Source organism: Anser cygnoides, chromosome 17 (assembly GCF_040182565.1).
Source record: "Anser cygnoides isolate HZ-2024a breed goose chromosome 17, Taihu_goose_T2T_genome, whole genome shotgun sequence".
Lineage (NCBI taxonomy): Eukaryota > Metazoa > Chordata > Aves > Anseriformes > Anatidae > Anser > Anser cygnoides.
In genome coordinates, this window is record NC_089889.1 from 6,523,470 (window position 1) to 6,550,377 (window position 26,908).

Below are 26,908 nucleotides of genomic sequence, written 5' to 3' on the forward strand. Positions count from 1 at the left end.
TGTTCCTCAGGTTGTTTGATCCCATGAAAATTACTGTAAAATTTGAATGCTGTAAACCAGTGAAAACTTGGAAGGAAAACTCAAACAGCCAAAAGCAATTTGCCTTTAATCTAGCCTTCAGTGGTGGTGATGGTTTTTTTATTATGATTTTAATTTAAAAAAAAAAAAAGAAAAAAGAAAAAAAAAGCTTCCACCCTGTTTAATGGTAGCAACAGAGATAAAGTGAACTGTAATTTGGAAATTAGTTCCGGATGTTTGAGCTGTAGCTTTATTTTAGTGATCTGGGCCATTAACATTGGTGAGCAGTGTGTTTGCCTTTTCTTCCTTGCCCAGCATGAAGCTGGCAGCATCCCTTGCCTTGCATTTGGTGGTGCCCATGCCCCTCATCCTGGCAGAGGCTGAGCAGGGTGAAGGGGGCTGCTGTGTCCCCCTCTCCCTAAGTATACGGAAGGCATAAAAATGAGAAATGCATATATATTTTTCCACTTTGCTGAAGCTTGCTGTGTTGTGTGGTGGCTGTCGCTGAGGCAGGGCTGGTGTTGTCGTGCTGGGGGTGTCCTGCTGGCGGCACCTCTGGCTCAGGTTAACGCGTCAGCGTGGGAGCTGATGCACGAAGGAGCTGGTCCCGCGGTGGCAGAGGCTGGTGCGAAGCTCAGGGTGCGCAGTGGTGTCTGCAGAGGGGCTGGGGACGAGCTCTGCTGTGCTTTGGGGGATGCGACGGGTGAAGTGGGAATAAAGATCTGCATCTCTGAGCAAAGGGAGTCCTATCAACTCTGCGGGATTAAGGCTGTTTTTTTCCTGGATGTTTATGCAATACCAAGACCCTGATGTTTTTGGCTAAGCTTCAGCAACGTGGCTATTTTAATAATACAATGGAACTAGCAGAGTTTTTCTGTTTGTCCTGATTTTGCTGTTTATCCTGTTTATGCTCTCCTCATTATCCTGAACTATGCTGTCTTCTTGTAAGCACCAACCTATGACCCTTAAGAAGAAACCTTCAAGAAGAAAAATTTGCTGACTGAGACTTCTTTTTGCCTGTGGCAGTTGAACGAGCCCATCAGCTTATATAATATTAATATTTGTAAAAGCAAACTTACAGAGTTCATAAATCTTCCATAAAAGAGGGACAATATCTACATCTATTTCAAAATGAAGCAGGTAAGTAGGTTCTAGGACAAAAGGGTATTGATACAAAGGAAGTGGAGTTATGAAAGAAATGAAATTGCCATTTTAATCTGAAAATTGGCTCTAAGTGATACCAAGGCTTTGCTGCTGCTGCTGCTGGAGCCAGCCTTTTGCTCCGGCCCTGGAGAGCCCCAGTCCCAGATGTCTCCACAGCAGCATCTCTCCCCGGCCTTCAGTTCAAATTGCCTAAGGAGCAAAAAAGTCCGAAGCTGAAACTGGGCTTGTTTGCAGGGCAGAGGACAACTTCATGAACATTTTCCCTAACTTTGTGTCTTAAAAAAAACAACACTACAGTTTTGGCTTCTGTTACCAATTTTAAGGCATGAAGCAGACTTTTCCCCATTAGGCTATGCTCAGCAGTATGGGGAACTCAGACGAGAAAAACGGATGCAGCTTATTTTTAGCCAACGACACGAGCAAGCTGCCTGCAAACATGCACGCGGAGCAGCTCCGCGGAGGATGCCGCTGTTGTGTCGTCATCACGGCGGCCGCTTTGCGAAGGAAGAAGGTCACTTTGCAGCAGGTAGGACATATTTTGCGGGGCACCACCTGCAGCGGGAGGGGAGAGGTAAGAGCAGGCTGTTTGAGGGCCAAGGGGGCATTTCCCTGCCCCACATGCCACTGAGGCAGCGCTTTCCGTTTTTTTCTTCCCATCTCGTCTCAGAGCTGGGAGCAGCATCAGTTATCGGCTCCATCTGAACGTTCTGGGGAAGCAATTTTTTCCCCTTTTGAAAACGGAGAGTTGCTGAAGCTGCCTCTCCTCATGGGATTAGGTCAATTTGTTTAACTCAGCACATTTTTAAGGAGAAGTTTTTATCGTGTCAACTCAGGCAAGAAATATATTTAAAGAATTTTAGCATTCAGCTGAAATCACGGCTTCATTTAAACATTTTAATGAGAGTTGGAAAAAAAGTTTTTTCTTTTTTAATTTAAAAAAGGTTGAAATAAGTAGTGAATGTATTGAAGTTATCTCAGCGGAGGATGTTCTCATACTTTCCACTTATGAAAGTTCATCGGTTTAACTTTTGTCCTAATTAAGGACAAGAAAATATCTGAGAAGCTTTCACAGGGCACACCTAATTAGGCAGACAATTCCTTCTGGCATTTGTCATCTCCGAGTCCAGCTGCTTTTTTCCCTAATGAAATTGTCTGCCCCAGCAAAGGTAGGATGTGAAAGTTCAGTGTTATGAATTAGTTTATTGGGAGAGAGCGAGCTGGCCAGATCCTTACGCTGGTAAGGAGATGAAGGAGAGTGGTATAGCAGAGGTCTGTAAAACTGTGGGGAAACCTGAGGCATGATAATCATGGTCTAGACGAAAAGGCACGCGCAGGAAAATCAGGTGAAAAGCACATGCTACTTTCCTGTTCCTCGTGTCTTTTCTTGAGAGCCCTCCTTTTGCTCTGAAGCAGCCAGTGGCGTTGGTGCTCCTTCTGGTCCTTTGGATGAAGAAAGAGACAAAACCTTGCCCTCGGTCAGAGCAGGCCCTCGGCCAGGCCCTGCCATTGCCTTGCTCCCAGCTCGGCCTCCTGCTGCCACCTCCTTCTCCAGGAGGCAGGGACACAGCTGAGCTCTGCAGGTCTCATGTACCCAGGGCTCTGCTGTCCTTAGGGGAGAAACGACACCGGCTCCACGGCTGGGGGAGAAACCAAATTAAACCACACCATCCTCATCAACTGGTGGGCCGACTGCTGAGCTCCGTGTCACAGCCGATTCCTCAGGAGCAATCAGGAGCGAATTGTGTCTCTAATTTCTGTCACAAACATTTTTGCGATGCAACAGGGCACATAAGAGCAATGAGAAGGGAAGCGAGCGCCAGGCCCGGCCCTCAGCCTGAGGGCGACAGGAGGCCGAGATGCTGCAAACGCGCTTCTACCAGGCACTCATTAACACGGTTGTGCCATGAATCAGCAAGGAAAGGCAGGATAGGCTGCCTTCAGTAATACACAACCTGCTGAAATAAGGCAGCCATGAAAGAGGGTGGGGAAGGAGGAGAACTGCCGGGGAGAAATTCAGCACAGGAGCCATGCTTCCCGATGGCGACGGCTGGTGCTGCGGCCACAGCAAGTGTGGGGAGATCTGTCATAAAGCTTTGTGTGAACGGTTCAGTGGGGTGTGCCGGGGACATCTGGGGATGCTGTGGCATTCGGGATGGCTCTTGCAAGCGCTGAGTCTTTTGAATTTTAGTGGTAAGCAGATACAGCCTCTTGACACTGATCTGACTACCGTAAATTTGTGGCGTATTGACCGCGGTGAAAGTCGGGATCAATAACAGTCTTCGAGAGGCTCAATGGATCGATGCTTCTTTGATACAGATAAAGCAAATAGAGGGTAGGTGTTCGCGGTGGTCTGCATGCGGTATTATTCTCTGCTGATCCCTCTGCTGAGGTAGGAGATATCAGCGAGCAAGAAGGCAAGGAAGGATTTAGGAAGATAATTCACCAGACAGTTAAAAAGCAGTTGTAAGAAGGAGATTTACGGTGTTATTTTCATCAGTTTTAGGCTGAAAAGAGGAAGAGAGAGATCCTTGTAAAAGCACGTGGTGCCGTGGCAGACAAATTCCTATCGAACAGCGGTGTTGGTTTTAATGAGGCGCTCGTGTCAGCGTGACTGTGGGCACGCAGCCATGCCGGCTCACCACGCAGGCATCCCTTTGGCAAAGAGGGGTGCGTGGGTGCTTCGCAGCCCCCCCTTGCTTCACCCACACCTGGCCCTAAATGCCTTAAGGCACCTGGCAGAGTGGAGCTAGGCTGGGTGTTAGGCCTCCCCGCGGGAAGAGCCCTCAGTTGCTAAAAGTGGCTTCTACACCTCCATGGTGTTTGCTCTGGTGGGCTCGGTTTGGTGGCAGCTTCCCAGTCACCGCGTTGCTCGGAGTTAATCTGGGGGTGCCATCGGCCACCAGGATATGGGGATGTTCTCCACAGGGTTTCAGCATGAATCTGTCTGGAGCCCTGGGTTAGGGCAGGTGTTCATTTCCTCCCATGAGCTTGGGTCTTGTGAATCTCACCACCCAGTTTGCTGTCCCCAGTTTTAGGGGCTTCATGGTTGAGTTTGTTTCCAGTCAAAACTCTGCTGAAGTTCAAGGCAAAGCTCTGCATCCTCAGCCACCGGGCTGCACTGAGGGAACTTCAGAGCCCAGTGCCTGTTCACTAGTGGGTGGCAGCCCTGTCCCCACCCCACAGGGATGCTCTCGTTCCCCTCTCTGTGCTCATCCCTGCAGCAGGTTCCCCCTGAGCACTGCAAGGCAATGTTGTGACCCTCACGGGCAGGGCCCCGCTGCTGCCACTATCGGGGATGGTTTGCAGATGGATGAGAAAATTAGATGTCAGCACTGGAATGCATGAAGGTCACCAGGTCCTGCTACTTAAGCAATGTATACAGATCTGTTGTGACACCTTCATTTGTTAGCAGGGCCCATGCTGTTCAATAGGGAAGCCGTGTGTAAATGTGTAAATGGGGATGGTATTTCCAAGCAGAACGGGCAGGACCTTCAGCACTCCCCTTTTTATGCATCTGCTTCTCTCCTTTCCTTTTCTCACCCCCCTTTACCTGTGTCGCAGGACTGGCTGATGAAATTTGGCTATCTGCCTCCATCGGACCCCGTCACAGGACAGCTGCAGACACAGGAGGAGCTGACAAAAGCCATCACGGCCATGCAGCGGTTCGGGGGACTGGAAGCCACGGGGGTGCTAGGTCAGTGGGTGCTGGGCCCTTCTGTCCCTGCTGTGGCAGAGGAGGGGGGTTTGGCGCTGCTGTGCAGCTGGGTTGCATCCCCGGGAAAAGCAGCCCATGTCTGACAGACGGCCGGGTTTGCAGCTGGAAGAGTAATTACATGGCTCAGGTGCTTTGTTGCCTTGTGCTTTTAACAACCTGAGGCAAGCAATTATTTCACCAGACCCACACACCCTTGGGGTTCCTGTCGTGCTTAAAATAGCTCTTGATGTGTTCAAAAAGAAAAAAGACAGAGAAACTAAAGCTGATAGGTTGTTCTGTTCAAAGCCTTAATTGCAGCCTCAAATTGCATTGAACAAAAATCTTGATTAAACCTCCCAGTTTGTACAGGGAGTAATCTGGTTTCTTGGCCAGTGGGGCACAGGGCAGGGGAGGAGGAGGAGAAGTCCTGCTGCTGGTGGCGGTGACCATGACCGTCTGGGACGGGGCAGGTTCACAGCCCGGTATGGCTGGGACCATCCTGTCCCCATCCTCGCTAAGGACAGGAGAAAGTAAGTTTTAACCTGGGCAGTTTATCTCCTCTCCGCCCCACTGTACCCCTAGCTGATCCCTGGGCTGCCATGGTGCTTGCGTAGAGCTGTCCCTGCCTCTGTTCAAGGAGACAATTAGAGAGAAGATGCTAATTAGCAGGCTCATCTCTGCGCAGCCCTCGCCAGCCCCTTGGAGCAGCCAGTGCCACTTGAGCAGCCGCTGCCTGTGTCCCCAACATACTGACGCTGAGACTTTCCCCTCCACTCTTAATTAAACGTGTGCAATCATTTCTCCTCCACCTTATCACAAGCTGCAGGAGCCCTAGGAGCAAGGCCATACTTTTTATTGCCTCTGAGTTTGCTGCTTGGCAAGGGGGGTTGCAAACACGATGTGGGTTTGCCCCTGATTTAAGGTAAAGAGGTGAAACCAGCATGAAAATCAGTGAACGCACAACCACCTGCTCTACAGGTGAGAACAGGGACTTGAAGATTTCATTCAGTTTTTAAAATAAATAAGTGATGTGAACAGCTTCCAAATGAGCTCCTAGCTTAACAGGGATATAGTTTATCTACATGCGATCGTCTCTTGGCTTTGCCCGGGGAATAATGGCCAATTCACAGACAGAATACTTTACGCTAAGGGGACAGCTAACGCTTAGCCCAGGTGGCAGCAGGCTGGGTGCTGGAGCTGGGCATCACCTCCCCTTGTCCCAGCTGGTGGGTGTTTAGAGAGTGCTTTCAGCCCAAATCCCTGCCACAGCCAGTGGAAGTGGCTGGTGGATGTGGCTGCCGTGGTATTTCTTAACCCAGGGCTGCACCTTCCTTGTTGTGCCCATTTTTCCCTTTTCTCTGCCACCAGACGAGGCCACGCTGGAGCTGATGAAGACCCCTCGCTGCTCCCTGCCAGACCTGGCTGGCCCGGTGGCCAGGAGGAGGCGGCACACGCAGGCTGTGACCAAGTGGAACAAGAGGAACTTGTCCTGGAGGTAGGAGCTCATCCTCCGCGAGTTCCGCGCAGCAACAAAGAGACAAACACACTCAGCTAAACAAGGCTTTACGAAGAGTTTCGGGGTGGTGTGTTAGAGCGTGTCCCTCTGTGCTCCTGGGACCCAGAGGACTCGTTGTTTAAAGCCTTCTCCTGCCCATCCCAGTGTGGGTTCCTACCCTCAGCCGTAGGACCCCAGCCCCGCGTGGCTGCAGGCCGGCAGAGGAATAGATTTGGCCAGCAGGTTGGCTGGGCGCTTTTTGCTGCATTGCAGCATGATTTCTCTGGAGTTCATTGGGACTTTGCGCTCTCTCAAGCAGCTGCCACATTTTTGGCTCAGCACAAATGGGTCTTTTTATCTCGCCTCACATGAGACCGAGGACCAGGAGCGCTTTCTGTTAGTGGAGGCATTTGGTCCTTTTCTTCTAGACCTTGCAATGGGAGAATATTTTTCTCCTAAAGCTGGTGAGCGATGCATGTGGATCTCAGGCCCTGCAAAACACAGAGGTTTAGGTCTGACTTCCAGAGCACCCTGCAGCCACGCTGCAGGTGAGGTCTGGAAACGGGCATCCTCCTCATCCCTGTCCCACCGAGACCTGTGCTCTGAGACTTGTGTTTCCTCCCTCGAGGGCCATGCAAGGCAGCGATTGTGCTAAGAGCTGCTGGTGTGCTCTGAGATGCTCAGGCTGTCCTGAAAACCCCTGTGAAAAAAATCCCATCAATAGATGTCCTTATTATTAATAAACTTCTCTTTGATCCTGACGTAGTCCCTAGAGCGAGTCCACCTTCGCTGCAGTCACAAATCGGGGCTCAGCTGTCGCTGTTGACAAGTGTTGAATCCCTGGCCTTAACAGGGATTTGGTCTGCGTGCCAGCACATCCCCCTGAGACAGTGTCTTCAGAAAAGAGAAATATAATTCAGCCATTAGCTTCAGAAAGAAATGATTTTGGCTTGTGGAGGGCCTCTCGTAATGGCTGGGGCAAGGGTGCCGAGGCAGGGAGAAGCCTGAGGGATGGCCCCAGCCACCAGCAGGTATAAGCGCTCTGTCTGTCCACCAGCCCTGTCCTCACAGGTAAGAGGAATAACTTTGTGTTTCAGAGGGGAAAAATTCCCTTTGAGTGAATTAGAAAAACCTGCCCTGGTGCCCTGTAAGCCTCTGAAGGCAGCACAGCGGTGGGATTTGCTCAGTTTGCTGACTCCGGTGGCTGCTCTGAGCAGAGCCTGGTGGGGACAAACCCGAGCTGTGTCCCACCATGGGGCCGGGCAGTTGTGCTTGGAGCAAGGCACCGAAGGGAAATGTGTCGGGTTTTTCTGGTGATTACAGCCCAAGGATACACCCCAGCCCTGCTGTGATGCTGCTGCAAAGATTGTCATAAAAAGAAAAGCTTTCAGCTCTGAGACTATTTTATATGTCTGATATAAAAATTCCATCTCCTGACAAACTCATTTCTTCTTCTTTTCCTTTCATCCTTTCCAAGATCTTGGCTTTTGTTCAAGAAAGGGCTGTATTTTATGACTGGGAGCTGTATAAGCCAACAGAAGGCTATAGCATTGCAGAAACTCCAGCATGGTATTTACACCCAACACTTCAAATTAAAATAGCTTTTTAGAAACTGCCATGAAAATCTGCCAATAGAGGCATAAAGTTTTACATACTTACCTTTTACATATTGATTGAAGATTAAAAAAGAAAAAATTGAAGCCAAACTCTCTTATGCCATGTATTTTAAAGGTGAAAACTTGAACAATTCTGAGGCTGGGATAAAGGGGCAAGCAAAGCGCTACCAAAGGGTGCTCTCAGGATGGGCACGTGCAGTGGTGGAGGAGGCACTCCCTCACAAACAAGATTTTACAGGCATGCAGGTTGCTCAGGTTTCTTCTTTTTATTCCCAGCGCAGGCAGCCTGTGGGACTGGAAGGCTCAGGGAGCAAACCAGGAGAGCCTGCAGCCTGCACAGCCTGCAGTGCAGCCTCCGAGCATCCCAGCACAGCCCCAGGCACACGCTGTCTCCTGTGCCTCATCTCCACGGGAAGTTTCCAGGATACCAAGACATATGCATCTTATTTGCATGGAATTTCTCGTTGTGTGGTACACAGGCACCGAGGCACTCAGGTGACTAGGCTGAGGTGGCAGTGGGCTAAATTTGGGGTTTGGCGGGGAGCCGTCTACTGCAGTATCAGCACCAGGAGCTGCACCCCCAGCTTCCCAGGAGCTTCCCCTTGTGTTTTCAGCCTGGTTTTCCTTTCGCTAATCCTGCTCTAGTGCCACCAGGTGCCTCTGGCAGAGGAGAGCTCCCAGCTTTAACCTCCATTCCTGCTCAGGTGTTCACTGAGCGTGGCAGCAGGGGACCAGGCGGTATAGGAGAGGGGCCCCAGTGACACCTGTGATGTGCCCCTTGTCATGCTGGGGTAGCGCCGGGTCAGGGCTGAGCCTGCAACTGTCCACCCTGTCAATTACCCCTCCTTCGCCCTCGAAAAAATCAATTTGGGTTTGTCAGGCAATCCATGACCCGCTGTGTTCGGTAGTTATCAGCATTTATCCTATCTCTCTGAAGTTTTAGGGCTGCGAAACATGAAGGAGCTCTTTCATTAACCAGCAATTGATTTCTCATACATTACTAATACTCTGGCTTTTGCCTTTTTGAAGACAAAATCCAAAAGGGAACCTGGAAATCAAAGTAACCATTGGTACGGTTGGCCCTCCGTAGCTGCCAGCCAGACCAGCCCTCTCTGGGCTCTGCTCGTAACCAGCTTGGACCCCAAGTTACTTTGGGATGGGACAAGAGAAGGAGAAGGGAGATGCATGATGGACAGGCAGCGGCTAGAAATCTCGATCCAGAGCCTGCAGTTCCCACAGGGAAGGGGTTTGCAAAGCTGGCACGGAGCAGAGAGGATGGTGAGGATTTGGGGAGGGATGTTTGCCTGCCCTGCTGCCCTCGTGCCTCCCCGGTGGCCCAGCAAGACACCATCTGGAGGAGGGAGGTTTCTCTCCGATTACTCAAATCAGGCTTTTACCCGAGATTGGAGCCCTGTAAGGGGAGTCTCAGGAGGTATTAACATCCGAGAAGAAGGAACGCTGCTCTCCACTGGGTACCTAAGCACCATTTGCTGCAAATAATAATAATCAAGGTGGGAGGATGCTTATTTAGCCCTGTGTGCTTTCGTGTTGTGCTGGAAATGTGCCTCCTTTTCAGTGGAACTGGGTAATGCAATGCCGACAAATGTCCTATCAATATAATAGTCTTCTCTTAATCTCATTGAAAGTAATTAGCAGAGCTCCTGCAATCAAATCAGATACTGAGCTGCAAACTCTGATGGGATTCTCATGAAAAATAATGCTGGTAATGAATAAAGGATGTGGGGGCAGGGGTTCACTTACACCTGCAGCATGCTAATAAAAATGGGTCAGCTCAGAGGTGCAGGACCTTTTATAAGAAGCAAAGTAAGTGTTGATCCTGTTTATGCATTAATCTAACATTTCTGGTGTCAGGGACTGGAATGAATATTAATCATGTTTGTCTATTTAGACGTGGCTTTTCATCCACTGTCCTTTTACAATGGAGATCAGGTTAATTGTCCTAATTCTACAGCCGTAGAAGGTCGAGCAAGGCTTGAGGAGGGAAGAGCAGATAATGTCATCACATCTGAGTCCTTGCCCTGGGCACCACAGTCTTGGAGAGGAGGTCTTAATTCCTAGAATAAGCAGAGTGTGCGTTATGCATGTAATTACTTGTTCAGTAAACATAAGAGGAGTAAAGGGTTTAACAAAGTCCAGAGTACTCTTGTGGAAGACAAAGATACTTAGTTAAGGAATATCTGGAAACCAGGTAACCTTTTTTGTGTTGCAGAGGTTCACAACGGCACTTTAAATTACAGCAATAGCACGTATATGCTGTGGTGTTAGTGGGCACCATGCTCTCCGTCTAGTTATAGGCAGTCTCCTCTGTAAATAAAAATTTTCCTGACAAGTGTCTTGTCTAATCCCATCCTCATGCTGTTTGTGTCACCGTGCTGTCTGCCTTACAATGTGTTTTATTTGAAGTCCTGTGATTATCCGGTGCTATGTGTATACAAACTGTCTTACTTTAGCTGTAAAGCCTCCTCTTTGCCTACAGACAGCAAAGGCAGAGTTATGCCCAATTTTTGCTCTTCTGCCTGTGACGATTGATTGCCTGATTCCCCATTTCATCCCCAGCATCTCCAGGCTGGGCTTCCCAAGCTCTTCCAAGAAACCATTAGGCAGAATTTGGCAGTTCTCACGTGTCCGTTTTTGCTCTGTCTTGAATTTCACGCTCACTAGCTGTGGCCAGGTCAGGAGGCGGTACCCACCTGGGGCTGCATCTCTGAGGGCGTGCGATAGGAAGCAAAGACACGAAAGCACGAGCCTCCAACTTCAGCCAGTGAGTCAATCCTATTCCCCTTCACTGATCCATAGTGCCTAACAATACCCAAATCATTATTCGTCGGAAGAGCTGAGTGGCATGACATCCCTTTCTGACACCTGTAATTACCTCTAGGGGTTTAGTCAGGTCATTTCTCCATGCTGGGGTGTGTAGCGCTGAGTGATGTTCTCCCAGCTATATTATGCAGAGGGCAAGTGAGGTGATCATAATTGTTGCTTCCGCTTTTAAAATCTGTCAGGCCATGAATATTTCATGAACACTTTGGTTGGTGTGCTGGTACACAAGAAATAAAGCCGCCGTTATTACTGGGGTAGAGCTGGCCAGAAATTTTCCAGCAGATTTGTCTTTTGTCAATAATTACTCAGTTAACAGTATATTTCCCTGGAAAGTGTTTATTTTTGTCAAAGCTGTCAATGAAAGATTATCCAAACATACTCTTTTAGAAGCCAAGGTGCCTCGTTGCATCTTTGTCTTCTCACCCTCTGCGTTAAATCAACAGTATTAGGAATTCTTTTTCAAGGTTTGGTCGTACAGGCGGCGTTAGCTTTTTTCATGCCAGCGCAGAACAAAAGGGAGGTTTGAATGCTCTGCTGCAGGGCAGACGCCAGCACGCTGCTAGTCCCACCTGGCTTCTCTTCCAGGGCAAGGCAGAGCTGGGGACCGAGTGGTGCTGTGCTGATACAGAGAAACCATGCAGCCTCTCGGTGAGTGCGCTAGGGGGGTAAGCCTCAGCTAAGCAATGCTTTTTCCACCAAGAAGCAAGGCAAGAGCTTCTCAATTACAGCGCGCCATCGGTCTGTCTCCTGCAGGCAAGAAGTTGGAGGGGTTTTGAATGAGATTGATATAAAATGCATCTTTTCCTCTTCCTCCTTGTTATGGATTGCAGCTTCAGAGATTGCTGGCAATGTCCTGGTTTCAGAGTACGTTTTATACTGTCAGCAGACCAACTGGGAGATAGATGGAGGCAGCGAATCTCTGCTGGATTTCCACGTGCGTATATGAGCAATGATCTGCTTTGTTGCAAGAAAACCCAGGGGCCTGTGCGGTTGTGCAAAGGCTGCAGAAGTCAAATCCTGGCACCCACAGGGCTCTACCAGCAGGATCTGGTGTGTCAGATGGGGTCGGTATTTCCAGAGGACCCAAACTCAGTCTCTGAAATCCTCATAGCCCTGGAAGAGAAGTGGTTCAGAGCCTTGCCAATACACGCCTATGAAGCATGTTGGGGCATTCAAGAGGTACCTCGCCGAGGCTCTGTGATGCACCAGACACCTGCAGAGCTTTCCCTGGTGATTCTCAGAGAAGTTTGCTTGTGCTCCTGCCCTATCCTCTTCTTTTCCTTCTTTCTTCCAGAGTTCGCACCTTCCCAAAAGAGTCCCACCTGGGCCACGACACAGTTCGAGCCCTGATGTACTACGCCCTGAAGGTCTGGAGCGACATCACCCCGCTGAATTTCCACGAAGTGGCAGGTAACAATGCCGACATCCAGATAGACTTCTCCAAGGCAGATCACAACGACGGCTATCCCTTCGACGGGCCGGGTGGCACGGTGGCACATGCTTTCTTCCCTGGAGACCACCACACGGCAGGAGACACTCATTTTGATGATGACGAATATTGGACCTTCCGATCATCAGGTACGTTCCCGTCTCCCACCTGCAGTCCTTGGCTTTTCTGGGACCTGGAAGGCTGCAGGCGTGCGTGTGACTATGGGAGCTCTCAGATGGGGGCTGCCTTCTCCCACTTTTCTGTCATTTGGGTGGCCTCACTGCCACATGCCTCAGTTTTCTGGGTTTTAAACGTATTGATGCTGAACTGCCTGGTGAGGGCTCTGCAGTCTACAGGGAAAAAACAGGCAGGGGAAGCACCAGCTCTGCTTTGCAGACAAATAGAGCAGAGATGAGCACTGAGGTCCAGGAGCTTGCCATAACAGACGTGTTATTGGTGATTAAGTAAGAAGCAGTGCCCATTTTGTGCCTGGTGGGTGCACCCACCTGGGAAACGCTCGGGTGGGGGAACGGGCTCAGTACCACCAAGGGACAAGGGGGTGAGCCCGACGGCGAGAAAGCTGCCCTCTGTTTTGAAGGTCTTGGAGCTATCCAACCTTCATCTTTTATTTATTTTGTTCTCCCCAGTGATTCAAAAATAACAGCTCGGTAGGTGATATAAAAATATCCCCCAAGGTTGTCAGTTTGGCATTAAAATGTCAGAAAGCATATGTCTTGTTCTCTCCTAGTGCTGGGGAAAACAGGGCAGGTTATAAACACCCCGGCTGTTTACAGGCACTGTAAATAATAGTCATCAAGAAAAAAGTAGATTTCAGCAAAAATATCCCCCAGTGCCCTAGGCCCAGTGGGGAGAGCAAAGCACTGCACAGGATTCAGGATCACGAGCTTTGCAGAGGCGTTGGCTTCCCAGCCTTTTCCAGCCCTTTTATTACACTGCTTGCAGTCGTGAACTTGGTCAGAGCCATACTTAAAGTCATTGCCACCTTTGGGTGCAGCTCCACAGGGCCCCGTTGTGCGGTGAGGACCAGCAATTGCACGTGTGCCTGGCCCAGCCAGCCTGGAGCCAGGCGGCAGGGAGGCACCGACCAGGATCAGTTTGGGGAAAAGGGAGGAGAGAGAGAGCCCAGGCTGAGAAGAAAGTCACTGGGGAGGTGTCAATGCTGAATAAACTCTCCCTGATGCCCAGTCTCAGGCACCATCAGTGATGTGAGAACAAGAGGGGTGATCCCCAAGCCTGCGAAGGGCTGAGACTTTCCATTTTCTGTGACCCATTTCAGTTTCCTTTTTCCAACAGGAGAAAAATTCTTTTTCATATTTCACCTATTCCAAAACCTTGTTTTCCAGTATTTTCTACATATGCCTATTCCTTCTCTTACGTCCTGCCCAAACGCCCCATACATTCAGCACGGAGTGACTTTTATTTCAGCTATGTCTTTATTTCCAGATGCCCATGGGATGGACCTGTTTGCTGTAGCCGTCCACGAGTTTGGCCATGCCATCGGCCTGACCCACATCTCTGCCATAGAGTCTATCATGAGACCCTACTACCAAGGTCCAGTGGGGGATCCTCTGAAGTACGACCTGCCTTACGAGGACAAAGTCCGAATCTGGCAGCTCTATGGTAAGTTCGTGTCCCTCTCCCGGCTGCGGCACGTTTCTGCCCCAGGGCGCGCTGGAACAGATGTCTTCTGGGGTGAGTGGGCTCATGGGGAGGACGGCGTTCCCCTCTACTGCTTCTTTGTCTTTTCACACAGGAGTCAGGGAGTCTGTGTCCCCCACGGCCAAGCCTGAAGGGAGCAAAACTGATGACCATCCTATCCTGCCAGAGCTGCCAGAGAACCGCTCCACTGTCCCGTAAGTCTGGTTCCTTCCTTTTCAGCTGTCGGTGATGTTCTTTATTTACATGTAACAGTAAAGCTCCACATCAGGGTCTTGTCTTTGCTATTTCCCTCTGGACCTCTTGTGATCTGATAAATGCACACACAGAGTGCCCCTTCTTCCCCGCATCTCCCAGGCATTTCCTGTGTACACTGTTGCTTTTTTTAAGCAGTGTGTGTGGACACTGGCCAGCCAGACCACAAGTGAAGTGGTTAAGAGCAGCAAAGAGTGGCAGTTGCTATTTATTCATTAGCTAGTTCTTATCATTCAAGGCATGTCCAGAAATTCTGCATTATCTTGGAACACTTTGCCTTTCCCTAAAAGTTGAAATTTGACTTCTGTTAATGGCAATTTGTCCCCATCACCCTTAGGTGAACTCATCCTTGCTGAAATTTTAATCAAACTTCTGCAGGATCCTGATTTGTGCGTGCATAAGTTACCTAAATCTTTCCACGGTGAGCAACTCCCTAATGTACCTGCGGGGGTGAATATTGGAACAAGCGGACCGGCAGCCTGACTCCAACGCAGGTTTGAGTTGGCAACGGACTGCTTACACTGCGAGTGTCATCAAGCAGCCAGCGTGCCCTCATTAAGGGAGGACCTGGATCTAGCTCATTAATAAGCGTTGGAGTTACCAAATTGTATTACTACCAGAGCAGCAAGGCAGTTAAGAAGGGAAGGGACACTGAACAAAAAGGCAGGGGGTCACGGTCACGCGTTTTGGCTGGGTACCAGGAGCACCCCAAGTGAGAGCAGCAGAGATGGAGCCGGTCACCTTCCCCTCCTGCTCTGCCTCATCCAGCTGTGACCTGGAGGAAGGCACTTCATCTCCCTGTGCCTCGATTCCCCACCTGCAAAGAGGGGATAGCAGCAGTGAGAGCACGGACAGTGGAATATTCCTACAGCAACGGGGCTGTAGGAGAATCTAATCTTGAAAAAGTACCCCAGGCACTGCCGTTCTGCCCATCTCGGCTCCTGTTTCACCCCACTTTGCCCTGCTTGGTGTGGTGCCCGCGGTACAGAGGTGCTTAGCACCTGCGCTCGGGGGGGGTCCCAGCTGCCAGGGATCACAGAAGGGCTTTTCCTTTTGAATTTGCCACTCTGAGGACCTAGTGAGGACCCTTTGTTGAATGCAGGTGCCACATTTGTACGCCTTTGGTGCCAGAGTTCCTGCAATGATTGCCCCAAGGAATTAGCAGATGACACAAAGATAAATGTCCTCTCTGCACTGCTTTAAGCACAGTGAAATCTTGGCTCCAAATTGTGCCTGAAGTCTGTAGGGACTGCAAGTAAAGAGAGAGGAAAGTGCTGCATGTGAGGTCTTCAGTAATGACAAATGCCAGCAGCGTGTCCCAAACGTGGGACTTCGGCGGCGTTACGACGTGGTTCTTGCTGTGTACTGCTCCACACGAGGGTGCTGCCACCAAGCTGGGCTCCTCGAGGTCAGGGATACTTCGCCTTAGTCTGGAGCCTCCATCTCTCCCAGTCTAGTGCATGTCCAGTTTAAGTAGCTGGGTGAATTTGCAGTGCCACTTGTGACCTGTCTTGCTGTGTAGCTTCTAAGGGAGCTTGTCCACGTGGCTCTGCGTGGCCAGATTTTGGCTGGAGCCTCTGGGTGCTGGGCAGGGACCCAGAGAGAGGAGGGCAGCTCTCCTGTGGTGCAGGAGGCCGTGGTCTGGTGACAGCAGCAGGAAACTTCTTCGTGGTGGCCTCTTCTTCCCACCCCACATGTGAATGCGAGCGTGAAGGGCGTTCACCGCCACGTCTCTCACTTTGTGCCTGAGCTGGTGCTGGCAGCCCAGCGCGAATCTTCCATCAGCAAATTAGATTTATGTTTCCCTGACACCCACCGCAGCTTTTCTCTGCAGGTTCCCAGCATCCTCTCCTTGTTCTCTATCAATCATCATTTCTCACATGGGCTTCGTAGCTCTTAGGCCCTTCATACCCTGCGCCTTTCCCACCCACCTTGTTAAAAGCAGCTCAGCTTGATGCTTGCCAGGTGGCTTTCCCCATGCACCATGCTGCATCACCTCGCCTCTACGTCCCTCTGGTTGCTCTCGGCTGCTTTCTGCGTCGCAGCTCTGGCACCTCTAACTGCTGTCTGAGCTCGGCCTCGGAGCACCAACGTCCCCAGGTGCCGGAGTGACGTGCTGGGGGCTCTTACCCGTCACACGTCCTGCTGCCTGGGGACAGCTGGCCACGCCACGCTGTGCCACCAGGGAGCGGTGAGCCACCTCTGCCCCCACCGTGTAGAGCTGGTGGACAAAGAGCATGTCCCTGCTCTACTCCCAGTGACAGTCACCGGTGGCCCAGGGAGCGCATCTTCCGCAGAGCCATCTGCAGGCTGGTGTTTGCCCGTGCCCACCTTGGAAATCCACACACACGTGGCTGGGCTCGGGCAGGAGGAACGCCAGACGGACACAGCTTGTGGTCTTCTGCTCCCCTGTGCTTCACCCCGCGGCTTGGGGCAGGGAGGGGGCTGCAGGACGGGGACCCTGGGGACACAGCCCCCGCTCACCCGGCTGTCTCTGTGCAGGCTGCGGCGGGACGTGCCGAACAGATGCAACACTCACTTCGATGCCGTGGCTCAGATCAGGGGAGAGGCTTTCTTCTTCAAAGGTAAGAGACGGCCCCAGTGTGCCCACAGCCCTGCGGGTGACGTTCATATGACAGCACTGCAGAGGCAGTATCGGACAGTACAGACAAATTGGCTCTGAGTTTGCAGACTGCAGAGCACCGTGGGTCCTGCGGGACCTGCAGACCCAGGAAGGTGGCCCACGTGCTGCTGGCTCTATCTGACTCAAATAAAAGGTCTGAGACCTTTAATCAATCCACCAAGGCTGAGAACGGCTGATGGGGATGTATCAATGTCTATGCAAATCCCACAGCCCGGCTCCGTCCTGCCAGGCACAGCGCAGTGACAGGGGTGACAAGAGGCTGGTGGCCGGGGACACACAGTGGCACTGTGAGGGGATGGGCAGAGACCACAGCTAAGTGGGGACTGCGAGGGAAGAGGAGGAGGAGGAGGAGAGGGATGTGGTAGGGCTACCCAAAAAGCTGAGCAGTAAACCGAGTGATTTTTTTTTTTATCCAAAAAGAGAAATTCAGTGAAACTGAAACAATTTATTTTCAAATGATGAAAATGGATATTTTTTCACCCAGAACAAATGGATTTTCTTTGACCTTTGGGGCCTGTGACCAAGAGCAGACTGGGGGGCTGGCAGGTGCTGGGGATGGAGAGAGCAGAGGCGCCTGCTGCTGCACTGGGGCAGGTGACCCCTCCCTGCGATGTGCACCATCAGACCCAAAGTACGGGCTGAACCAGGGAGCAACAGGAGCTGTCCCTTGCTTTTTTCCTGGATGCCTTCAACTCTTCTCTCACGCTTCATCTTCTTTAATGCCGCTTGCTGTGCGTCGCTCAAAGACAACACGCACACAATTACAGAGCCATCTGGTTCCGTGTTAGCAAACACTTGCTGGCAGCGAGTCCCCGGGGTGCCCGGCTGCCGACAAGGATCCCATCAGCGCCTCCTCAGCTGCACAGAGACCGTCTATGCTGGTCTCCCCAGGCTTTCTTTTCCATCTTCCCTTGATGGAAAAGTGCCCAGTGGGCAGTGCTTTCCATCCCTGGCCACCTCTTGGTGACCCCAAAGCCATCCAGCAGGGAAGCAAAAGCGTCTCTGCAGGGGCGAGGAGCAGCCTCCAGGCAAGTGTAACCCGCAAGAGCTCCAGAGAACTCAGTATTGTCTGTGCCCCCGAGGGAGCACAAAACGGCGGCTGTTCCCCCGTGGCATTTGTACAGATGCTGGCTCCAAAAAGCCTCAGTGAAGAAGGGAAAAAGAGAGACAAGAACTGGTGTCCGGGATAAATGGCTGTCTGTCTTGCAGAGGGGATAAAAAAAAAAGAAAAAGATGAAAACTCAAGAGAAATCCATCTCGGTGTCTATTTTTGGATATATTTATTGTGGGCCAAAATGCAAATTCGGAGAGCAGAGTGTCAGCGCGTGCCAGCTGCACGGCTGCCTCCAGAGCCCGGCAGCCAAGGCCAGGGAGCGGGGACATCACCGCTGGGCAGGGATCTACAGAGCTCCAGGGCTGAGCTCCCTCTGTCGGTGGACATTTTGTTTTGTTCTGAGCTGGCCCAGCTGGAGAGAAGTGTCACCCACTGCCCCCCAATGCAGCCACCCGAGCTCCCTAGGGACTTGCCCTGTTGAAGGCAGTGGTGAGTTTCCTGCGCTTCTGAAACCCTGCTTGCTTCGATTTGGGTGCCTTGCTGCAGACTTCTGAAGTTTTGGAGCAACTTTGGCCCGTGTGGGTGTTTGCAGACAGCAATCTTGCCAGAGGCATCCGAAGTACTGACGGCATGGTGCACAGCTGGAATCGAAATCACCTGGTATTAAGGAAAGCAATTGCCTCAGCCCATCATCCATGTAAAATGAGACGCTCGGGGTGGCAGGAGTTCACACTTGGCTTTCATCCTTCTCCGTCTGCCAGCTTGGAAGACGGTTTTAAATCAAGCTCTTTAAACAAACACGGGGTTTGGGAGTTTTTATTTTATTGTATTTCTGCATGCTGATGGCAGCAGTTCCCCCGTGGCTGGCTCAGGCAGCTACTGTCCAAGCAGCCGCAGCACTTGGGCAAGCAGGCTTAGCTGTGACAAGACACGAGCACGGGCAGAGCGGGGCTATCACGTTAACAATTCATTGCTACCTCAGTCGCTACCTTTTGGGTGTTTTTTATCTGATAGTTTTCAACAAAGCTAACTGATGACCCGGAGTATGCCTGCCTTTAGATGTCGATGTAAGGCTTGCCGGCTGCAGCTGCACACCCGCCAAGCCCATCGCTGGGAGAGAGCTAAAAAGTCAAAAGCAGCTGGGGTTTCCTCTGCTGTGCCAACGAGCACCCAGCCCTCAGGAGCTCAGATACACACCTACTAGGAAAGGAATTATGTTGGGATGTATTTCTTGTGAAAAAAAGCGAAAATGTGTCTTTGTCTAGTGCCTCTCTAATTAGAGATGCAGAGATCATCTTTATTTAATTACATGTGTTTCCATAGATATACAATGGCCACCAGATTTGAATTCTATTCTTTATAACATTCTTAAAAAGAATCTGTAATTATAGCAATTCCTACCACATCTGAATACATTATTCATTTGTAGGTCTCAGTCAGATAGAGCAAATACGCAAACTGGAGCAGAGGAACAAGAATGATATAAATCCTTATAATTATAATAACCCCCCCTCTCTACAGATGTTTAAGTGTTAGAGTTTTGCCTCCTGCATTATTAGGCTAAGATCCAATTTCCATAAAATTTTGAAAGACGGTGTCACAATCTGCCAGCTCTGGGGAAAGGGCTGAATGCCTTGAATGCAAATCCGAACGCGCATCTTTGGTTTCTGTTGCTCGTTTCCCTTGGGAACTCAGGCGAGAGCAGCTGTAAATAACACGCAATGATTTCTAATGGGCAATTACAAACGTGAGACAAAGTTGGGGGTTCGCTCTCAGACGTCTTGTTCTGACCGGGATCTCGCCTTGTGGAGCTCCCCGGGGAGGACGAAAAAGTCCGGCTGGCAGTCCCAGGCAGTGAGGTGGCTGGAGGATTGTTTGGATTCCCAAAAAGGGGATTTCTTCCAATGGCTGCCAGGAATAGCAAGCGCCAGCAGCTGCTGCTGGGAAGACTGTAGCTCTCACCTTCTGCCTGGCTTCCCACTGCCGACGCGTGCCGCGGCACCGGCTTCTCCCGCGGCGCAGGCAGGCGGCGGGGTGGGTCAGTAATGCCCGGTCTGTCCCTCCAGGCAAGTACTTCTGGAGACTGACCCGCAATAAGCACTTGGTCTCCCTCCAGCCGGCTCAGATCCACCGGTTCTGGCGGGGCTTGCCCCTGAACCTGGACAGCGTGGACGCAGTCTACGAGAGGACCAGCGACCACAAGATCGTGTTCTTCAAAGGTGAGAACAGCGCGGGCGCCCTGGCATGCAGCCCCATGCCTCGAGCCCCCTGGGCTCTGAGCCCTCCTGCAGAGGGGACGCCGGTGCCCGCCTCCTCCCGGGGCAGCTCCAAGAGCTGTCCACACCTCAGGCCAGGAGACACCCTGGGGAGGGCAAGCAGAACGTAGGGATCACGTTCTGCAGAAAATCGGGGAAGTTTCACTTAGGGTAAACTGCAGCCAAACCTAATTGAAATCTCTGCTTTCCAAGAACAAAATAAAAGCAGAAACTGCCCTTCACGTACTTTACAGAGTTGGGGTTTTCTTCCTGCCTTTTGTTTTTTTTTTTTTTAAGAAAAGAAGTCAGGGGGGACAAGAATGAAAACCTGAAGAGCTTGGTTTTACTAATGCTGCTACTTTAATTTTTTTTCTTAAAATACATGATATAATCCTCTCTTTATTTAAATAAGCAGCTCTCCAGTTTCTTCCACAAGAGTTGGAAGAAAGAGATCAGCTCCTGGTTCCTAAACGAATGTCCGCTGAGCATCCCACGTGTGTCGTGGCGTTGGCTAAACCCCCTTGGTGCCGTTGCCCCACCAAGTCCCTGTGCTGCCCCCACCAGGTCCCCGTGTCGCCCCCATCCCCTCCCATGCCCGCCGTGGGGCCCCGCAGGCAGGCAGCAGCTGTGTAGGAGGAGTCGGTGACACTGAGCTCGTCCCAGCTGGAAATTGCTTTTTGTCTGCCACTCGGCTGCAAACGCGGGTGAATTATTGATTTCAGAAGTGCTGAATCATGAGAGGCAGGCTGCAGGCACGGGCTGGGTCTCAGTAGCGGATCCCACACCGCCTGTGTGCTCGGGGAAGCGTTTCCAAGCCCAGATGATGCCCAGGCACATGGGGGCCCCGAGTCCTCCAGAGCCATGTGTGCACAGAGCAGCGCCTGGCCATGGGCTCGCCCTGCAAGCAGCACGATGGGGACGTGCCTTCCCCTGCTCTCATCACCCAGCCTGTCCAGATCCAGGTCTGGCAGCTGCCTTGCCCTCCTGCGCAGCCCTCTGCGGCCACTGGTGATGTGTTATTTAGCCCTGCCTGCCTGCTAAGATGAAATGAGAGGTTTACTTTCCAGCTATAAAATATTGTCTCATTCTGGCTCTCCAGTGCTGTTTCATTGATCCCTGGACACAAACCAAAGCACACAAATTACCCCGTCCTCTGAGTTCCTGCTGCTAATGCTTGGGCATGTGTTTAAGCGCCTCTTCGCGTTTTCTAGAAAACTGAGGAAAAAGCCTGACATTTAAAGTAGGTCGGGTGAGACCCACAGGGTGCTGCAGAGAGGCTGCCAGGTAGCAGGTCCCCAGGGAGACCTCGTGCGAGCAGAAAGCCCGCCCCCATGGCAGAGCATGAAGTGGGAAATGAGAGATGTGGGCTCGTTCTCCCTGTGTGACCACGGGGACCTTCAGCTCAAGCAGCCTGGCACAAACCCAGCAGCTGTTCCAGGGCAGAGGTTCCCCGATGGGCTGCTCCCCTCCGACCCGTCCTTCCATGCCAAGAGCTCACCCCGAGGATCATCACAAGAGATAACGAAGCATCAGTTCGTCTGCGGGGAAGGCTGGCCTCGGCTGTGAAACTAACGCACTCATGCTCCGTGCTTCTTTCCTCAGGAGACAGGTACTGGGTGTTCAAGGACAACAACGTGGAGGAAGGATACCCGCGGCCCATCTCGGACTTCGGGCTGCCGCCAGGAGGGATCGACGCCGCCTTCTCCTGGGCCCACAACGACAAGACTTATTTCTTTAAGGACAACCTCTACTGGCGCTACGATGACCACGAGCGGAGGATGGACCCCGGGTACCCCTCGGAGACCATTCTGTGGAAGGGAATTCCGAGCCCTTTAGATGATGCCATGAGGTGGTCAGACGGTGAGTCCGTACGCTGGTTCGAAAAAGAGAGAAAAAAAGCAATGCTTCATTTGCACTTGAGATACAGCCCCATCTGCGGAGCCTGCACCGCTAAGCCCCAGATCTGCCGGCACTTTCCCTGTCTGAAAGCTGCAGAGAGGGAGGGAGGCTTTGAGCCAGAGCTCCCCCTGCTCACTAAAAGGCATTGTAAATTCAAGCAGGTAACAGAAATATCCTGGGTGCCTAATAATTTGATTTTACTAAAAGAGCACAGTTGATGCTGTTTTGTGGCGATTTTATCTTAATACCTGCTGGTTTGCTCTTCACTGAATATTTTGTTGTTGGATTTTTTACCTAGATACACGAGATTGTGGACAACAATATTTTTAAAGGAAGTGTTTTGCCCAGACCTAGCACTTGTTTCCCAGGGATGAAATTTCTCAGTGGCCCCTTCCCTCTGCAAAGACCACAAAAAAGAATTGTCATGGGAGGTGTTTAAAAGCAGCCATTCGCTCACAATAAAGTGGCACTTCCACGTTTTATTTACTGGCAGCCTAGCAGTGTAACTGCAGCCACTAAACCAGGCGCGGGAGGGGCGTTTCCAGAGGCTTTCCAAATTTCGGATGCTGTTGGGCACAACCGGCCACCCATGCAGGGAGGATGAGTCAGGCTCAGGTTGTTTATCACCTGCAGCCTCACCATGCCCTGTTACAAGACCGGGATGTGTGTGGCGTGTATGGCTGTGGGCTTTTAACCGTGCACTCCTGCAGTGCAGGGGATGCGCCTGCCCTAGGACCTGATGCAGAAGGCAGCATCGCACCCCAGTCTGGCGGCTCACGGCTCCATGGGGTGGGAGCGCTCCTTTGCTGCTCCCGGTGCTCTGTGCCATCCTCTTGGGCCGCTGCCTGTCCCTGCTCATCTCACCTCTGGGCTTTGGTCTCTTCCCAGGTGCAAGTTACTTCTTCAGGGGCAAGGAGTACTGGCGGGTGCTGGACAGTGAGCTGGAGGCCGAGGCTGGCTATCCGCAGTCCATCGCCCGGGACTGGCTGGTGTGCAGCGACATGCAGGCTGACTCCCCAGAAGCGGCCGGCAGCAGCAGGACTGGGGCGCGATCCAAGCCCGGGCAGCACGATGAAAGCCGCTCGGAGAACGGCTACGAGGTCTGCTCCTGCACCTCGTCCTCCGAGTCCCTGCGGGCCTGCCCCGTGCTCAGACTGTCCGCCAGCCTCGTGCTGGCGAGCGTGTGGACAGCAGCACTGGTGCGTGCAGCCCTATGACATCTCACCCCGCGGGGAAGACAGCGCCATGGTGCTCCAGGGACTGGAGGTGGATGCGGTCCCACGCCGCTAACTGTTGCAAGCAGAAAAACATTCCTAGGAACACGCCAGTGAAGGTTTTGAATTCTCCATGAGAAGCGAACCGTGGTTGTTTTTTTTTTCTTCTTCTTTTCTTCTTAATTTTAGTTTAAAGGTCTAATAACAGATTTTGAGTTCTGCACCTTCTTATTCCCCCATCCAGCTAAAGATGAGAGCAGCCTAACGTTGAATTTAGAAATGTCCCATAGAGATGTGTTGCTTTGGATGTTCGAACACCACAAACAAGGGAGGGGAGAGCTGCTGTGATCGGATGAGGACAGCAGAGGCGGCAGCACCCCGGCAGGAAGGCAGCAGGGCTGTGGGAGCGGCGCGGTAGCTGCGCTGACATAACGTGCACATCCCATTGGATGTACTAGGTAGAGAGAAACCTTGATTCCACTAAGATTAACTGCAAGGTGATCTTTTTACTGTCAAATCCGCTGTGGTAACTGATGTCTTGGTAACCTGTATCAGTTTCTACAGGTCAAAAACACCTTTGCCTTTCAGAAGGCAGTGCAACTTATCTTTGTGTCCAGGTCATTTGAATTTAACGATTTATCTAATAAACCTTGGCTGCCTACACACAGCTCTCCCACTCCTCTGCCAGATCAAGCCTGCCACCTTCAGTAAGGTGCTGACTGTTCAGGCTCAGGCGCAGCCTTACCACCACGCAAGCAGCAACTTGCTGAGCGCAGCCTTACGGATGGGATGCGACTACGGCCATCCCACCAGCCTAATCCCTGCGCAGGAGCTCCTCTGCTCTTGGAGCTTCTGTTACCATGTTGTTTTACATTTCGGGAGGGATTGAGATGTACGGAGTTCAGTTGTGGTGCTGTCACACCTGGCTGCACCACAGAGGGTGGGCCAAGGTGGGGAAGGGGGGACCTGCTCTTCCCAGTGCCTCAGCCAAGGGTTCAGAGCAACAGAAGTAAGGTCAAGAAGTGCATTAGGATGGTCCTGGACTTTTACTTGGCCTACAGCGAGCCCATGGTGAGCCCTGGGGCAGCCTCTTGTCCCAAGGCCTTCGCTGCACTGGCACATCCCAGCCTGCTCAGACCATGGCTCCTGTTTCTCTTCTGAGGCCTGATGCAATTTTGGATCAGGCCCTTTCGGAGGCCCCTTTGGACATCTGTCAGTGCAGGAGGAGCGCACCATTGCCCCCTGACTCCGTCTGCAGAAAATAAATAATATTTCAGTGGCTTTCAATGCTTCCTTGAAGAACACAGGTACGAAATATTGCTGTTGTGTCTCGTGTCTGTTGGAATGGACGGGGGACTCAGCAGCCGTGAGCTGAAGGACAAAGCGTCCCCCTGCACCGAGGTCTGGCAGGCCCCTGGATAGCTCTGTGCTGCGCAGAGGATAAAGGCCATGTTGAATGTCTCCGTGAATTCAGCATGTGAAGCAGTTGAAATCCACCCCAAGTGGTGCACAGTCACTTTGCCAACTGCAGTGTGTAACCGTGCTAGGTGACGTTCGCTCCAGGCCCCCCTTGTCCCCTCTCTGTTCCTGCTGGCATCGAGGATGTCCTCCTGTGCTGCCAGTAAAACCCGCTGTCCCACCAGCGTGCTCGCAGTGGTGCTGGTACCCAAAGTGATGGGATGAAAGCTGAGGAGAACGTTCACTGTGCTGCCATCATGGCTCTGCCTCCAGTGCAGGCCCCGAGCAGCCGCTGGCAAAGCCGCCCCATGGCTGATCGCATCCTAGGACGGAAATGGCAGCTGGAGAGTTTCCCCGGGAGGTCACTGGTTCACTGTGGGGCCACAGGGGTCAGTGCCACCCGCGGGTCGCTGCCGGAGGGCTGGGGCGATGCGAGCAGATGTCCCCGGCACAAAGACACCACTGTATCGAGAGCTCTCGGCAGCGGGCAGAAAAGGAGCCGAGGGTTTGGGCTGTGCCGGAGCATTCCCTCCAGCGCGGGTGGAGGGCAGGGTGGCTGAACGGCTCCTCCAGCCCCAGGAGGACGCGGAGGTGCCCAGGCCAAAGCCGTGGAGGTGCGGACGTGGATGGGGCCACCGTGGCGCTGGGCAGAGCCCCCTAAAAGCAGCGGGTTCGGCCCCCCCATGGGGCTGCTGCGGTCCCGCCTGGTGGGGCTGAGGGCCCCCAGCGTGCCAGAGGTCAAAACCACCGGGCCAAGACCACTGGGCACGGCAGGTTTTAACCCAAACCAGAGCTCGGCCTCGGGTGCGGCCTGAAGCCGGCCTGGCCCGGCCTCGCCGCCAGCGGGAGGCCCCGGCGCGGCCGCCGGAGGGCAGCAGAGCCCCGGCCGCGGCCCGGCCGCCACGGAGGGTGGGGGGGATAGCGGGGGGCAAGGAAAAACAAATAGAGGAGGAAGAGAAAAGAGGGAAAGGAAATGAAGAGAAAATAAATTAAAAAAAAAAAAAAAAAGAGAGAGAGAGAGAAGTAAAAAGAGAAAAGGAAAAATGAAAAGTAAAAAATGAAAAGAAAAAGTAAAAAGGAGAAGAAAAAGAATAAAAGAAAGAAAGAGAGAAAGAAAAGAAAAAGAAAATAAGAGAAAGATTTAGGAAAGAAAATGAAAAACTAAGTTGGGCAGGAGCAGTTTTTGAATGCTAAAGCCATGGCCATGCCTAGATTTGAAAAATGGGAATAACGTTAAGAATAATTTATCTCAGACAAGCCCCGCTGTTTAACAGCTCGAGAAACACAATAAAGCTGTTGAGAAGGGACTCCTCTTTACTTGCTGATTCAAATCATACATCAAACTTGTGTGTAACAGAAGGCCGCTGCCTCGCACAGCCCCAGAATAGCTGAGGGGAAGACTCAACCCTTATCCCTGAGGGCTTTTCTCTAATGCAACTTTCTGATTTATTAATAAAGAAATTTCTCTCCTCAACCCCAAAGTTTAATCAGCAATGTCCCTGCACAGCTGTGGGCCAAGAGAGCAGGCCCTGGGGATCAGCCCCTTAGCTCAGGTGGAGCTACTCCAGCCGATGCTCTCTACCAGGAGGCGGGCAGGTGCTCCTAGCTTCTTCTTGCCTTGCCACAGCCCCTGGAGCTGCCTTTTGCTTCTCAGATGGCAGGCTAGGAGAGGAAAAATCCCAGAGCTGCCTCGAGCCCAGCCACCTTGCTTTTTCCATCTCCTCTGCCAGGTGCATGTGGTGCACGAGCCAGGCTGAACCCAGAGCTGCTGGAACAACAAGCCCGGGGGATGCCTTGTCAGGGCGAGGGGACTCGTCCTGGCTCTCCATGTTCCAGCAGTTCCTGGTAAGCTCAGTGCTGTGGATCACTTCCTTGCTTTTCCCTGAAATTTCTAGACAGGGGGAGTTGGCTGGCCCTCGTGGGGCTGTAACAGGCCAGGAAGGGATTTAGGACAGCCAAAGCAGGGAGTACATGGCACTGCAACAGTCTCTAAGAAGGCAAGTTTGTGCTAAGAATAGGAGAGGCTATTAAAGCTGGATGGTATGTGGAGGATTTCTGTAGGCATGTGCTGGGGCTATAAACTGGGAAGCAGTCTCCTGCAGTACAAGTTATTACTGGCCTCATGGTACGAACAAGATTATTACAAGAGCTGCCAGAGCAGTTCCCTGTCCTCCACCCAAATTTCTGGGGTTTGG

The 26,908-nt window shown here is 51.8% G+C and overlaps 1 protein-coding gene across 3 annotated transcripts in view; it reads left to right on the forward strand.

Annotated features, from left to right (window-relative positions):
- MMP17 (matrix metallopeptidase 17) overlaps positions 1–24,536 on the forward strand; it is a 51,332-nt gene extending 26,796 nt beyond the window's left edge. For 2 of the 3 annotated variants that reach the window (XM_066979074.1, XM_066979076.1), the window contains exons 2-11: positions 4,744–4,876; positions 6,245–6,371; positions 11,414–11,476; positions 12,123–12,406; positions 13,722–13,898; positions 14,032–14,131; positions 16,692–16,774; positions 19,954–20,106; positions 21,745–22,002; positions 22,930–24,536. In XM_066979074.1, coding sequence (XP_066835175.1) covers positions 4,744–4,876; positions 6,245–6,371; positions 11,414–11,476; positions 12,123–12,406; positions 13,722–13,898; positions 14,032–14,131; positions 16,692–16,774; positions 19,954–20,106; positions 21,745–22,002; positions 22,930–23,258 — 1,707 coding nt within the window. In that variant the 3' untranslated portion in view covers positions 23,259–24,536. The remainder of the gene's footprint in view (positions 1–4,743; positions 4,877–6,244; positions 6,372–11,413; positions 11,477–12,122; positions 12,407–13,721; positions 13,899–14,031; positions 14,132–16,691; positions 16,775–19,953; positions 20,107–21,744; positions 22,003–22,929) is intronic. The other variant, XM_066979075.1, reaches the window with a different exon arrangement.
- The last annotated feature ends 2,372 nt before the right edge of the window (positions 24,537–26,908 follow it).